This window comes from Camelina sativa, chromosome 4, assembly GCF_030686135.1.
Source record: "Camelina sativa cultivar CO46 ecotype springtype chromosome 4, ASM3068613v1".
Taxonomy (NCBI): Eukaryota; Viridiplantae; Streptophyta; class Magnoliopsida; order Brassicales; family Brassicaceae; genus Camelina; species Camelina sativa.
The window spans coordinates 30,951,599-30,967,137 of NC_141883.1; the positions used below are offsets into that span (position 1 = coordinate 30,951,599).

General features: G+C 37.1%; 2 protein-coding genes across 2 annotated transcripts; both read right to left on the reverse strand.

Annotated features, from left to right (window-relative positions):
- Window positions 1–9,332: 9,332 nt before the first annotated feature.
- On the reverse strand, window positions 9,333–10,810 carry LOC104782892 (endochitinase At2g43610). Its single transcript, XM_010507952.3, has 2 exons — window positions 10,327–10,810; window positions 9,333–9,973 (listed from the first exon to the last, which is right to left on the reverse strand). Exons 1-2 carry the CDS (start codon window positions 10,769–10,771, stop codon window positions 9,579–9,581), a joined length of 840 nt encoding a protein of 279 aa, XP_010506254.3. The 5' UTR covers window positions 10,772–10,810; the 3' UTR covers window positions 9,333–9,578.
- A 3,129-nt stretch (window positions 10,811–13,939) lies between these two features.
- On the reverse strand, window positions 13,940–15,187 carry LOC104782893 (endochitinase At2g43620). The gene is made up of 2 exons (XM_087511105.1): window positions 14,676–15,187; window positions 13,940–14,533 (listed from the first exon to the last, which is right to left on the reverse strand). The coding sequence occupies exons 1-2, from the start codon at window positions 15,133–15,135 to the stop codon at window positions 14,139–14,141; spliced, it is 855 nt and encodes a 284-aa protein (XP_087367231.1). The 5' UTR covers window positions 15,136–15,187; the 3' UTR covers window positions 13,940–14,138.
- Between the last annotated feature and the right edge of the window lie 352 nt (window positions 15,188–15,539).

The following is a 15,539-nucleotide window of genomic DNA, read 5'->3' on the forward strand; positions in this document are numbered from 1 at the left end:
GAAAATGGAGCAAATTATATCAACTTATCAACATTTGGAATATGAAAGAATCATTACATAAAAAGATAGTAAAATTTGAGTCAGATCACCAAGTGACCAATATGGCCGATCCAGGCTCCAGGTGAAGGTTGTCTCTGCCCAAAGCCAGATCACAAGTCTCGTTGGTTCCGTTAACAATGACCGGATCATATGTAGTCTATGTTGGATAAGCTTTGAAGCTTAAGGTCCAAGTTATTCTTACAAAGGAAAGATAAGAAAAAAAGAGAAGATTAAGATAGACTTGAATAGAATTAGGAGTTATCTAGTTTTATAGTCCTAATAAGAATAGGAATAAGAAAGCCTCTATATCTATCAATTGTTGAGTTGTGACATTGATATGAGATTAAGAGAGAGCTTAAGAATTGTTTAGTTTTGAGAGGAAATTTTCTAAACATAAATAAAGAGAGTTATTCTTTATAATCAAGTTCTTCTTTTATTTCTTTTATTTGGTATCAGAGCAATGTTTAAAATCAATCCAAAGGAACGGATTTGATTCAACATAATGAGCGAACTGGCGACAAGCACTCGACAAAAGGACATGGAAAAGTCTGTCTCAATCCAATGTCCTCAACTCACCTCTTCAAACTATACAGTTTGGTCTACGAAGATGAAAGTAATATTGAGAATCCAAAAGGTTTGGGAGACTATTGAACCAGGTTCAACAGATGGAGATAAGAATGATGTTGCTACAGCCTTGTTGTTCCAATCAATCCCAGAATCTCTTATTCTACAAGTTGGTGATTTAGCTTCACCTAAAGATATTTGGGATTCGATTAAATCTAGAAACATGGGAGCTGACTGTGTTAAGGAAGCTCGATTACAGACTTTAATGTCTGATTTCAAAAAACTTCGAATGGCTGACTCGGATAAAGTTGATAGTTTTGTTGGAAAGCTATCTGAAATCGCAACACATGCAACATCACTCGGACAAACTATTGATGAACCCAGGATGGTAAAGAAATTGCTAAACAGTGTGCCAAGGAACAAGTTTATTCATCTTGTTGCCTCTCTAGAACAAGTATTGAACCTCAATATTACCAGCTTCCAAGAGATAGTTGGAAGAGTCAAAGCCTTTGAGGAGAGAATACAAGGAGAAGATAAACAAGAAGACACACAAGGAAAGCTTCTGTTTACTGGTTCTGATTATCAAACACAGACAAACTATACTCAGGGTTTTAACAACTTCCGAGGCAGAGGTCGTGGTCGTGGTGGCAGGGGCTACAGAGGACGTGGCAGAGGACGAGGCAGAGGAAGATACAATGGACAGGATCGAACCAAGTTTCACACAAATCAAAATCAGACTCAGGAAAAGAAAGAGAAGGTTACACTACAAGAAAACAAGCCTTTTGCGAGGACACATTGCGACGGAGTACAGCTCTCGCAAATTTACGATAGATTTGCGAGGGATTTACTAGAAAATAAAAAACCATAGCACATTCCTCGCAAATTTGCGACGAACTCAGTCGTCGCAAATCCGCTGCTCAATTGCAACGCATTTACGACAAATTCGCTGGGAAGGTCCCTTTCCTCGCAAATCCATCGCAATATTGTGACGATTTTGCTAGAACATACTCCATAGCAAATTTGCTATGGAATTGCGAGTGATTTGCGAAAGCCATAGCAAATCCATTGCAAAGTTAGGATAATAATTTTTTATAAATATTACAAAACTTAATAGAGTTATTCTGAAATACATTTGAATGTGTTCATAAGGTGAATTTACTAACTTTTAACATTATTTTGATGGTTTTTACAAATTATATATTCACGGTTTGCGACAAATTTGCTACTGATTTGCTAGACCATAGCAAATTCGTCGCAAATTCATCGCAAACAACACAAAACATAGCAATTCCCTCGCAAATAGAAACTTTAAACCCTTGAACCTAAACTCTTAACCCTAAAGACTTATTACATTACTATTAATGATTAAAAAAGATGAATCCAAAACTATTAATCAAAGATAGCAGTGCAACACAAAATTGTTAGAGAATTGGACAATTTGGCAAATATTTGTCTCAATGTAATGAACATATATGTGATATAGTGTAGAACATCATCATGTTTAGAGTAAGATGCAAAATTGGACAATTTTGGAAAGTTTGATGATAGAAAAGAGTATGATGACACCATTGGACCTTATAATATACTTGAAAGTTAATTTGACTAATTTGTTACCATTATTTTGATGGTTTTTGCAAATTAGATATTCAAGATTTGCGACAAATTTGCGACTGATTTGCTAGAGCCATAGCAAATTCGTCGCAAATCCATCGCAAACAAAACAAAACATAGCAATTCCCTCGCAAATAGAAACTTTAAACCCTTGAACCTAAACCCTTAAGACTAATTACATTACTATTAATGATTAAAATGATATAATTGAAGAATTATAATCAAAGATAGGGCACTAATGACAATTACAAATCCTAAACCCTAAAGACTTTGCGAGGGATTTGCTACGTTCCCTTGCAATTTGCTCGCAAAAAACTCTAAATTATAAAAATTGAAATTAATTAATAATTGCGATGCTTTTGCGAGGGAACGTAACAAATCCCTCGCAAATTTTGTGTTGGAATTGCGACGCTGTTAATTTCCTATATAACTAAAAAACCTAGTTTGAGCGAAGCTCAAACCCAGCCGACAAACCCTAATTTCCTTCTTCTTCTTCCGATTTCTTTCTTCTCCGGTTATTCTCTTCTCCTCTCTCTTCTCCGGTTGTTCTCTTCTCCTCTTCTCCTCTCTCTTTTCCGGTGAAACCTTCTCCGACCCTTACTCCTCCTCTTTTCTCTTTTCCTTTGAATCACTTGTCCGGTAAGTCTCCTCCTCTCCCCTTCTACCTCTTTATAGTTAGAAAGTTTGCTTAGATTATGGTTTTTAATTCGATTTTAGGGTTTCAAATTTGGGGATTCAATTTGGGGTTTAGGGTTATGATTCGATTAGGTTTTTAATTCGATTTTAGGGTTTCAAAATTGGGGATTCAATTTAGGGTTTAGGGTTATGATTCAATTTAGGGTTTTAAATTCGATTTTAGGGTTTCGAAATTGGGGATTCAATTTTTGTGTTTCTAATCAGTTTTTTTTTCTGCTTTCAGATGTCTTCTCGAGACCAAAATGTTTCTGTAAACCAAAATGTTTACAGAAATTTCATTGCTTCTCAAGGGTTAAGTCCTCCAGTCTCTCCTCGAAGGACACATTCTGCTTTTGTTCCTCCCCGAAGGTTACCTTCTCCCGCTTCTTCTCAAGGTACATCACCGGCGATGCATGCTGATAATCCTCATGGAAGCTCTCCGGCGATGCATGATGAGAATCATGGAAGCTCTCCGGCGTTGCATGATAAGAATCCTCCTCAGCAATCAACTTCGCATATCAACAGTATTTCTGCCTCTCAAACTTTTTTCACTTTGGAACAGTTACTTGCAAGTCCCGGGCGTGCTGGCTTACCAAAACTGGATCCTAAGCGACCTCCGGATACTCTCTGGTGAGAATGTTATGTATCTAACCTATAGTTTATCTTTATGTTTTGTATTTTCAATGATCCTCATTCCTTTTATCTTATGTTTTGTAGGTTTGACCAGGATTCTTCGGTTGCTGCTACTGTCCGGGCCATTTTTGAAAGAGATTTCAAATCAGCTCATGCCAATTGGACCCAAACATCAGGTCCGGTTGTAAACCGGTGGTTTGAAACTTTTGCGGTAAGTTACAGATTGTTGATGTGTTTAAATTACAGATTTTGTTTGTTTATCACTTGATTCTTGTTCTGATTCTGATTCTGATTCATGTTATGTCTTTACAAGCAAACATATAACTGGGATGCGTCCATCAATGGAAGAGTTAGAGCTGAGTTTGAAAAGAAGTTGAAGAGTCGGATGAGTGATCAAGTGTCTCGGTGGAAGGGTAAGTGGAAGAAGAGAGGTAATGACGCAATGCAGCGGTGGCTTGATCCTACCGTATGGGATGGCTTGGTCCAGTTTTGGTGTGAACCAAAATCAGAAGCAAAGAGTATCAATAGCCGTAATGCTCGCTATAGTGATCCGAATGGCACCGGAATACAAAAGCACCGTTCTGGTCAGACCTCTTTTAAAGCCCGAGCACGAAAGCTTGTAAGTATCTCTGTTTAACACAAGTTCATTATTCATATCATATCTACAATACAGTAATATAGTTGTTTCATATCTCTGTTTTTAGTCTGAGAGTATTGGTGAGCCACTACCTGATTTCCTGCGAGTACTAGAAGACACTCATAGGAAACCTGATGGGTCGTTTGTTGATGGACTGTCTGAGAAGGTGTTCAATGAAGTGTCGTCAAAGATAGCTGAAGATGAGTCTGAGCTATTATCAGCGGATAACATGGAGAGTAGTGCTTCTGGCGGGTTATCAGTAACTGTGAAGAACCAAATCTATGTCGAGGTAAAACATGCTTCATTGTTTTTGTTAATGTTTGTGTTTGTGTAAACTATGTGTGTAATTACTTATGGTGTTTATGTTTGTATAAACACTTATGGTGTGTATATGTTTTGTTGGCAGGTTGCTCTGAAGAAAAAGAACCGGATATATGGGGTTGGTAACATGCAAGCAGAAGCATCTTCAGCTCATATTGGTCAACCGCCTCCTCCTGATGAAGATCCACTTGTTCTAGCTGCGAAGCTTGCTGCTGCCGAAGCTGTTCTTGCAACTCAGGCAACTCAGTTACAGAAGATGCATAGTTATGATGCATACTTTGATTATCTTGCAGAGAAAGATACAGAGTTTGCTGCAAGGTTTCGCCGAGAAGATACAGCTGTTGGAGACATAAACACCGGAGAGGCAACCGGCAGAGAAGCTACCGGCGGCCAAGCAACCGGCGGAGAAGCTACCAGCGGCCAAGCAACCTGATGAACTCTCTTTCTCTTAATGTGTAATGTGTAATGAACAGCTTAGAACTTGATCTCCCTTGTAAACTTATTTTGTTATTTGAAAACTTAGTACTTCTAATTACAGCTTTAATTTGCATAAGTTATAAGGTTTAATTCTAATTACAGGTTTAATTTTAATTACAGGTTTAATTCTAATTAAGCTAACCAAAATGAAAATTTTAATTTTTTTTATACCATTATTATTATTTGCGACGGAAAACATAATTGCAAAAGCATCGCAAATTTGCGAGAGAGTTACTAGATACGACATTTGCAAGGAAATTGCTTTTTAAACAAGTACTCGCAATTTGCGATTAGTTTGCGAGGGAATTTTTTTTCTCGCAAAAGTTGCGAGGGATTTGCGACGTTGACCGATTTGCGAGGAACGAACTTTCCTCGCAAATACCTCGCTTTTGTCGATTTGCGAGGGATTCACTACATATTCGTCCATCGCAAAACCGTTGTTTTCTTGTAGTGTTATAACCTGTTTTAGATGTGACAAGATCGGTCATTACGCTTCTTCTTGTCCCGAGAAAACACAAAAATTGCAAGAATCAAACAAGGTTGAAGCAGAAGAAACAGAGAAGGCGGATCAAACTCTCTATATGCATGAAGTTGTGTTTTTGAATGAAGACAAACTTATCCCTATGAACTACATCAAAGAAGAGGGCATGTGGTATCTAGACAATGGGGCAAGTAATCATATGACAGGACAATAAACTTATTTTTCTGAGCTTAATAGGAACATAAGAGGTAAAGTCAAGTTTGGAGATGGTTCGTGTGTAGAGATTGTTGGCAAAGGTTCGATACTGTTTGAGAGCAAGAATGGAGAACAGATTCTTGTGTCTGATATCTATTATATCCATGATCTCAAGAATAATATACTAAGCTTAGGACAAGCAACAAAGGTAGGTTATGATGTCCGTATGAGACGTGATTACCTTACGGTTCATGATCCAAGCGAGAGACTTTTGGTAAGAGTCTTGCGTTCTGCAAATCGTCTTTATAAAATCAATCTCAAAATAGGAAGACCGACTTCGTTGCTATCACGTCTTGATGACAACACCTGGAAGTGGCACGCTAGGCTTGGACACATCAGTTTCAAAACGATCAAAGCAATGTTTTTGCAGAATATGGTTCACGGATTAACAGATGTAAGAGATGAAAAATTGTTATGTCAATCTTGTTTGATTGGTAAGCAGACTCGACAGATGTTCCCAAAAACTGCTCTGTTTCGAGCCTCTAAACCATTGGAGCTACTTCATGCGGACTTGTGTGGTCCCATATCTCCAGCAACACTCGCAAATAACAGGTACATATTTGTGATTATTGATGATTTTTCAAGATACATGTGGTCCATCTTGATAAAGGAGAAGAGTGAAACTTTTGGAAGCTTCAAAGAGTTCAAAAGTGTTGTAGAAAAGGATATTGGCAGTGTTATCAAGACCCTTAGGACTGATAGAGGTGGAGAGTTCACATCAAGAGAATTTAATGAGTTTTGTGAATCTGCTGGGATCACAAGACATTTAACAGCTCCTTATGCTCCTCAACAAAATGGAGTTGTTGAGAGAAGGAACAGAACTCTAATGGAGATGACAAGAAGTCTTCTTAAAAGAATGGAAGTTCCAAATTATCTATGGGGAGAAGGAGTTCGCCATGCCACCTATTTGATAAATAGGGTGCCTACCAAGGCACTAAATAACATGACACCATATGAGAGTTTGCAAGGAAGAAAGCCAAACATCGAGCATTTAAGGGTTTTTGGCTGTGTAGCATATGCAAAGGTGGATAATGCACTTCTTAAGAAGCTTGATGATAGGTCACAGCCACTGTTACATCTCGGAATTGAGCCCGGATCGAAGGCTTACAGGTTGTTTAATCCTTATACTCGAAGAATCACTGTTAGTCGAGATGTGGTTTTCAATGAAAAAGATAAGTGGTCATGGAGTTCATCGAAAGATGGTACTAATAGGGAACCTGGTATGTTTCACATGCGATGGGGAGACATTGAAGATATAGGAGAAGGCCCAGTCGTGACTAGAAAATAATGCAGAGGATGCAAGGGGAGATGAAACAGAGAGTGTTTCATCACAAGAAAATACAGAAGACAACGAGGGTGTTGTTACACAAGACATTCAACAGCAGCAGCCATTAAGAAGGACTACTCGTGAGATTCATAAGCCAAAGCGGTTCGAAGATTATGTGCTGTTAGCAACAATTGAGAGTGAAACACTTTTGTTACTAATAAATAATGAACCGAGATTTTACGAGGAAGCTAAGAATCAACTTGTTTGGAGACTTGCGTGCAGAGAAGAAATAGAATCCATCAACGAAAACAAGACATGGAATCTTGTTGATAGACCAAGAGATGTGAAGGTAATAAGTCTCAAGTGGGTATTTAAAATTAAAAGGAATGTTGATGGTTCTATAAGTAAGTATAAAGCCAGGCTTGTGGCAAAGGGTTATGTACAAGAGAGTGGTGTAGATTTTGGTGAAGCATTCGCTCCAGTGGCACGCTTAGAGACTATTCGACTATTGATTGCTTTAGCTGCAACAGATGGATAGGAAATTCATTACTTGGATGTGAAGACAGCTTTCTTACACGGTGAGTTAAAGGAGGACGTGTACGTTGATCAACCAGAGGGTTTCGAGATCAAAGGTGAAGAGCACAAAGTTTATAAGTTGTCAAAAGCTTTGTATGGTTTGAGACAGGCTCCACGAGCTTGGAATACAAAGCTGGACCAGATCATGAAAGAGATGGGTTTCAAGAGGTGTGTTAAAGAAGCCTCTGTGTATCGGAAAACAAAAGATAAAGAGCTGCTCTTAGTTGCGGTTTACGTTGACAATTTGTTGGTTACAGGAAACAATCTTATGGCTATAATCGAATTCAAGAAAGGAATGTCTGAAAAGTTTGAGATGACAGACCTTGGTAAACTCACTTATTACCTTGGTATTGAAGTGAGTCAAGAGAAGGATGGGATCACTATCAAACAAGAAGGTTATGCAAAAAGGATATTGGTGGAGGCCGGATTAAAAAGCTGCAATCCGACCTTGATACCAATGGAGTTTGGACTGTAGGTATCAAAAGCTCTTGGTGATGCAGAGATAGATCCTACTCGATATAGGAGGTTTGTTGGCTGCTTAAGGTACCTGTTACACACACGCCCCGACCTTGCTTTCACCGTTGGCATAATTAGCAGGTATATGCAGAGTCCACGCAAGACACATGGTGAGATTGTAAAGCAAGTTTTGCGTTATCTAAGAGGAACAACTTCATATGGACTAAAGTATAAGCGAGGAGGATCAAAAGAACTTGTCGGGTTCAGTGACAATAGTTACAATGTTGAACAAGACGATGGATGGAGTACAACTGGTCACGTGTTCTTCTTTGGAGGCACACCGGTTACTTGGTGCTCGCAGAAACAGGACACAGTCGCAATGTCATCGTGTGAGGCCGAGTTTATGGCTGCGATAGAGGGAGCTAAGCAAGCGATTTGGCTTCAGGACCTCTTGAGTGAAGTTACAGGATGGAGAAGCAAGCAGATCATGTTGTACGTTGACAACAAAGCGGCTATTGCTCTCGCGAGGAACCATGTATTTCACGGCAGGAGTAAACATATTCACAAGAGATTTCACTTCATTCGTGAATGTGTTGAGAGGGAGCTCATTTATGTTGATCACATTCCTGGAGCTGATCAGAGAGCAGATATTTTGACAAAGGCGTTGGCAAGAATTCAGTTTGTGGAAATGAGAAGCTTGCTAGGAGTTCATGATGTTACAAAAGGAGATTCAAAGCTTAAGGGAGAGATTGTTGGATAAGCTTTGAAGCTTAAGGCCCAAGTTATTCTTACAAAGGAAAGATAAGAATAAAAGAGAAGATTAAGATAGACTTGAATAGAATTAGGAGTTATCTAGTTCTATAGTCCTAATAAGAATAGGAATAAGAAAGCCTCTATATATATCAATTGTTGAGTTGTGACATTGATATAAGATTAAGAGAGAGCTTAAGAATTGTTTAGTTTTGAGAGAAAATTTTCTAAACATAAATAAAGAGAGTTATTCTTTATAATCAAGTTCTTTTTTTATTTCTTTTATTTGGTATCAGAGCAATGTTTAAAATCAAAGGAACGGATTTGATTCATCATAGTGAGCGAACTGGCGACAAGCACTCGACAAAAGGACATGGAAAAGTCTGTCTCAATCCAATGTCCTCAACTTCATAATCAAGTTCTTCTTTTATTTCTTTTAGTCTAACGTTAATTCCTCTTCTTCAATTTTTTTTTCTTTTTTCTTTGTTGTTGTTGTCACAATTAAGTTGGTTCGGTATAACTTTAATAAGAAAAGGTCGTCTGATGATACAAGAAACGCACTTTTCGTTGCTTATATGCTACTTGTCGAGTGTGAAAAACAGAGAAACCATATATATATGTTTATTGGATAACAATTCCAATTTTTATCACTTATGACAGGGGATACAAACAACACACAATATCAATTACTTAAGAGACATCAACCACAAAATATGCCTCCTAATCTCTTATTATATTTTATCTATTCTAGTATTTTCGACTTCCTTTATTATCCCACACGACATTATTAATCACACGACATTTATAAAAAAAAACCACATAAACAAGTAGTGTCTTCAACACTTGAGATTGGTTCCAGGAGTGACCCCAAGCTTCTTGCAGAAGTCCAAGTAATGGTTAACCCTGCTCTGCACCGCGGCTGGACGCCCACCATTACATTCACCACCGTTGATCCTCCTCGTGGTTGCACCAAATCCTTGGCCAATAACCGGACGCACATTCTTGTTCCAAAACCACATGGCACACTTGAAAGCCACTGTTGGGCTACGAGCCACCATATCTGGGTCCTTCAAGAGAGGAAGTCCGAGGAACTTTCCGGCTGCACCATAGTTGTAGTTCCATGTGATTTGGATCGGACCGCGACCATAGTAGTTCTTGCCGGGTTGACAAGGATATGTTGTGCTTGGTGAGCAGTACCTTCCTCTGGCTATTTCTTCTTTGTAACAAAAACCTTTACATAACCCAAAAGATAAAATTTATTTCAAACAAATATTAGAATAAATCCAAATAGACGATCAAATCAAAATTTAACATTTTATAGAATAACATCATACTAAAGATAGCATATCCTTCTATCTGATGAGGAAATTTTTCCGTCATTATAATTTTCTTCAATTATCAACATTAAGTTTATTCATGCAAAGGGATAAATCAGAGATGTTTACATAAATTTATGTGTGTTTTGTTTATATATATATTTTTAAAAATGTTAATACTTAATTTAAAATTATTGTAAGACATTTTCTGACATAATTTTAAAAGAGTGAAAAAAAAGAGAGAGAATGTAGTAAACGGTGAACTTACTTCCAGATTCGTGTGAGAACTGAGCCAACATGGCGGCAATCTCACGCTTAGCAACAGTTCCTTTGTAGGCTGGGAACGATTGAGCGGCGGCAATGAAAGCCTGTCGAGTGTAGAACCCTTTAGCCGGGCAACCGCGTCCAACTTTACTCATGATGCTGTTGAAGAACGCTGGTGTGACAACGCTCGCTATGGTACCACGAGGACCAGCGTTTAGACCGCCGGTACCACTGGGAGTAGGTGTAGGTTTAGAGCTACAAGGTCCACTCTTGCACCCAGTGCCACAGTAGGCTTTTGTGGTACCACAATATCCCCACCTGCTGCAGCACATATTGCCTTTACATCCGGTTTTACCGCAGTTTTGCGAAAGCGCGGTTTCTGCCATGATGGTTAGAGTGAAGAGGAGAATGATGAGAGCATTTTTCAGAATCGCATTTTGCGTCGCCATTTTTTTTTTTTTGATGGAATGTTTTGGAAGGAGAGTTGTGTGAAGAGACGAGGATGATATGTGGAAGTATTTATAGTGTAAAATTGGTAATATTAAATTATTGGTCAATTATAAATATGTTTAATGAATAAGTCGTGACCCATTCCTTTTCTTGTAGTTGTGATTAAGGAGAAATACTATGATGATTTGAATTTGGACTTGGTCGTAACGTTTAGCTGAATCGGACTAAGAGACGGAAACGAATTTAATAAAACCGTTCTGAAGATAATCTTTCTTCTTATAAATTAACAAGTCAGGATTGAGTCGGTTCAATGTCACCAACATCCAATAATTTATATATTGATCATATGTCTAACAAAGAAGAAATGAAAATAACCAAACCTTGGGTAGTTTTAATTTGTGGCGTAGACAAAGTTTTCCCAAAGAAATTGATGACCCCGCTTTTTAATTTATTTTTAATTTGAACCTTATTTGAAAACAAAAACCAATTGAACCATATTGATTCCAATTCGAAAAGATGTAAATACCCTGATAAAAAAGCTTTTGGATAATAAACTAAAATAGAAGAATGAAAATATATGCATGCGTATACAACAGTTAGCGATTCATTGTCGTTCCATATTTGTCAACTAAGATGCTCATCACCAAGTTCTTTCTAAGTATCGAATAAATCAGATGAAGAAAACTATAAATTGTAAATCGTACATGATTGAGATGAAAGTAAATATAAACGGTTGCTTAACGATGGATATATCACATTATACAATATGTTGCTTTGTTTGAAGGCTGTAGAATCTCATCAAGTCCTCGTATTCAAACTTGGACCATGTAATATTATAAGCATATCGTGTAAGCTTATCTAAATTTTCAATAGTTTCAAACCTGTTAACCAGTTTCTTATACGTATAATATTATCCAAAAAGTTAGATTTTGTGTAAGACTTTTTCATGGACGAGTAAATCCAAGCGATACGATACAGGTAAAACTTTAGATAGATCATAGATGTGTTGGTCAACTTAATTTGGCTATATATTTATAAAATAATCGAAAAACCATTCTTTACTACTGGGATATCAAATTAGAAAACATAGAACTATCCATATAAATATACTATCTGATAGGTTTCTCCATGATTTGGAACACTAAGTAGCGCGGCGATCGTTGAGTTCAACATGAATAAATTTGTTTTTGGTTTGAACAATTTTGCAAAAACTGACGCATATATTCATACAAATTACTTACTTACGGTCCACGTATAAAATCAAAGGTATATGATACGATTTTTTTTTACCTAAAACATATGTCATATACAATTGATTCGAAATTAAGGTACATGAATCCCTATTATAATATGCAGGTGTAGACGTTGTATATATTATGCTATTATCTTAGTCTATCTGCCTATCGGAGGCGTATATGCGATCGATTATAATATAATTAACATACTATTAGGTTTTCAAAAATATGATAATCTTAGTTTTTCTCTTTTTTCACGTAATGATAATGTTAGTTAGCATTGCAAATAATTAATAGTAATAGGTAGTAATTAATGAAAAGTTGGGTTGACTAAAAAACGTTAACAAAAAAAAAAGGGGGCGTTTACTTGGGAGAGTCACGACAAAAAAGACGTTTACTTCAGCGCTAATTGAGGGGGGTCCTTGGAATGCGCTGACGTGGCCCTATCCATTCAAAGTCAACTCAAAAGCATGTCACATGCTCACATGTATGAACTCTTTTGTTTTTTTTTGGCCAAGATGTAAACTTACTACTATTTTTTATCTTATTTTTTGACAGTCATGTGGTGTTTTCTTTTATAACCAAAAAAAAAAAAAAAATCCAGTGTTTCGATTCGTAATTTTATATCTGAAATCATGATATTAATGAAGATTCCACGATGCACAAATCAAATCTTATCTTGACTATCGCATAATTCGCATTACTCTACTAAAATTCGGGTTTCATCTTGAGTTCTTTTTTTTATGTCATGCTAATTGGTACTGTCTGTGACTGTCTGATTCTTTCCTCTCTAAATATTATATCTATATAAGTGATTTAATAAAATTTTATTTTTGTTTTATGCATGTAATCAAAGTTTTACTTTTGTCCTTAGTTCCCTACTGGATAAATGCCGTTCATTTTTCATTCATATAGTTATGTTTAGTTTTCCTACTAGATTAGTGTCTACTTCAAAGTTAAGTGATTACTAAAATAAAACACTATGTAAATTCATCATATCTAGACAAACTCAGTAAAAAAAAGAAGCTAGTAACATCATTTCAATAATCAAATAGTCTTTTTTTTTTCTTTTTTTCATTATCAGTCCTACATAACAACTCCACATATACATTTTTCTAGCTAGAATTCCAGCACTTTTAGTATATATATAGACTCAATTCACCATAAGGAATAGAGCATCCTCCGATCCGTTCATTTACGCTTACCCAAACTAGCTTCAAAGTTGGTTTTCACTGACAACAACCCCCGTGTCGCAAGAATCCGACATCACAATTATATATCCTTTGCAAACTGAGTTCATATAAGTTTGTTTCTTGGTCTTTTGTGAAAGGCTATTCCACTTTTGATCTAAAAAACTCTGTAGCCATTTAATTTGGTTTACAAAACAGATAACCATTACCAAAAAATTTATTAGTTATTTATTTAAAATTTTAAAATAGTCTTTTACTTTCCATAAATAAACATCATTACCAATTCTACTCAAACATACAAATTTTGTCAGCACATCCATTTTTTTCATAGATATCATGATCTAAAAGAGTAGGAGTCTTCACTGGTAAAAGCCCAAGAGGGTCCTCTTGTGAGCGAACAGAGACAAATAAGAAGTCATCGAAAGAGGCCTCTTTACGTCGGTTATGAATTATGATGCGCGTCTACGTACAAACGCTCTCATGTGTAAGTCCACGCTCATCGTGTGTGGACCATTTTTTCTGGAAGTATTTTGTTATTTTTAAGAATATGTTCCTTAGTTCAAACTTCGAACTACTGCATGTGTGATGTGTCTATATATATACATTGAAAAAATTTGGAAATCATTTTAACCTTTTTTTGATTGTCAATTATGCATAAATGGTTTGAGGCACATATTCAATACACGCAGTGGTATATATATATATATATATATATATATATATTGACCAAAAAAGTTGCAAATTTTAGTAAATACGTTTATTATGGATTGGCTGATATAGTGATAATGCTTCATGCTATGACAACCGATACAAACAACACATTGGTACATTAGAATACACCGCATAATCTTTTATTCGACATCTTTAGTTATAAACTCACACGTGCACGACAACAGTCATACTATAAACCGTGCCATATATTATAACCGCATTTAACATCTTTAACAACTAAGACTTGTTCCAGGAGTGATCCCAAGCATATTGCAGAACTCCAAGTAATGGTTTACTCTGCTCTGCACCGCTGCAGGACGTCGGCCGTTACATTCGCCACCGTTGATCTTCCTCGTGGTGGCTCCAAAGCCTTGGTCCAAGACTGGACGAACATTTAGGTTCCAGAACCACATGGCACACTGAAAGGCAACTTCTGGAGTACGAGCCACCATATCTGGATCAGTCAAGAGAGGGAGGCCAAGGAACTTTCCTGCTGCACCGTAGTTGTAGTTCCACGTGATTTGGATTGGACCGCGACCGTAGTAGTCCTTTCCCGGTGTACATGGGTAAGCAGTGCTCGGTGAGCAGTATTTCCCTCTAGCTATTTCTTCTTTGTAGCAAAAACCTAGACATGACGTAAAAGAATCGTTATTTATAATAGAGACGATAAAAAAACTAGGAACATATATGATAAGTTATTTAAAAAAATAATATTATGGTGCCTAGTACTAATAATATTCATGTAGTGAGGTTTATAATGAACTTACTTCCAGATTCATGAGAAAACTGAGCCAACATAGCGGCAATCTCACGCTTAGCGACGGTTCCTTTATAGGCCTCGAACGATTGGGCGGCCGTAATGAAGGCCTGGCGAGTGTAGAACCCTTTCGCTGGGCAGCCATTTCTAACTTTGCTCATGATACCATCAAAAAACGCTGGTGTGACAACGTTTTCAATTGTATCACGAGGATCAGCGTTTAGACCGCCTCCACCGCCACTGGGAGTACTTGGTGGGATAGGTGTGGCTCCGGATCTGCAAGGTCCGCTTCGGCACCCGGTACCGCAGTAGGCGTTTGTACTTCCACAGTATCCATACCTGCTGCAGCATAGGTTGCCTGCACATCCGGTCGTACTGCAGTGTTGCGAAAACACGGTTTTTGCCATAATGGTTATGGTGAAGAGAAAAAGGATGAGAGCGTTTTTCAACATTGCTCTTTGAGTAGTCATATTTTTGTTTTTTGGAGTGTGTTGTACGAGTAAGAAGAGATGTGTGAAGAATGAAGGTGTGTGGGATGTATTTATAGTGTACAATTTTGGTCTATGCAAATGATATTGATTAATGTTAGATATTTCTCACGATTGTTGATTGTCTTTTTTCTAAGTCAAAGTCAATGCCTCAATGGCCCTTTGTACCACTAAACATATAAGTCAATGATACAATTTTTTTTTTGTTCTTGTCGTTATAAGATATATTACATGTCGGTCATAGATCAGATCAAAAACGAAATAATCGAAATTGAAAACAACCAAGTTATTACATACTTAGATTATTAAGATCATAATTAAAATCTTGACAGAGATAAGGCCCAACATTAACCAAACCAAAACACATCGATCGATAATGCAATTTG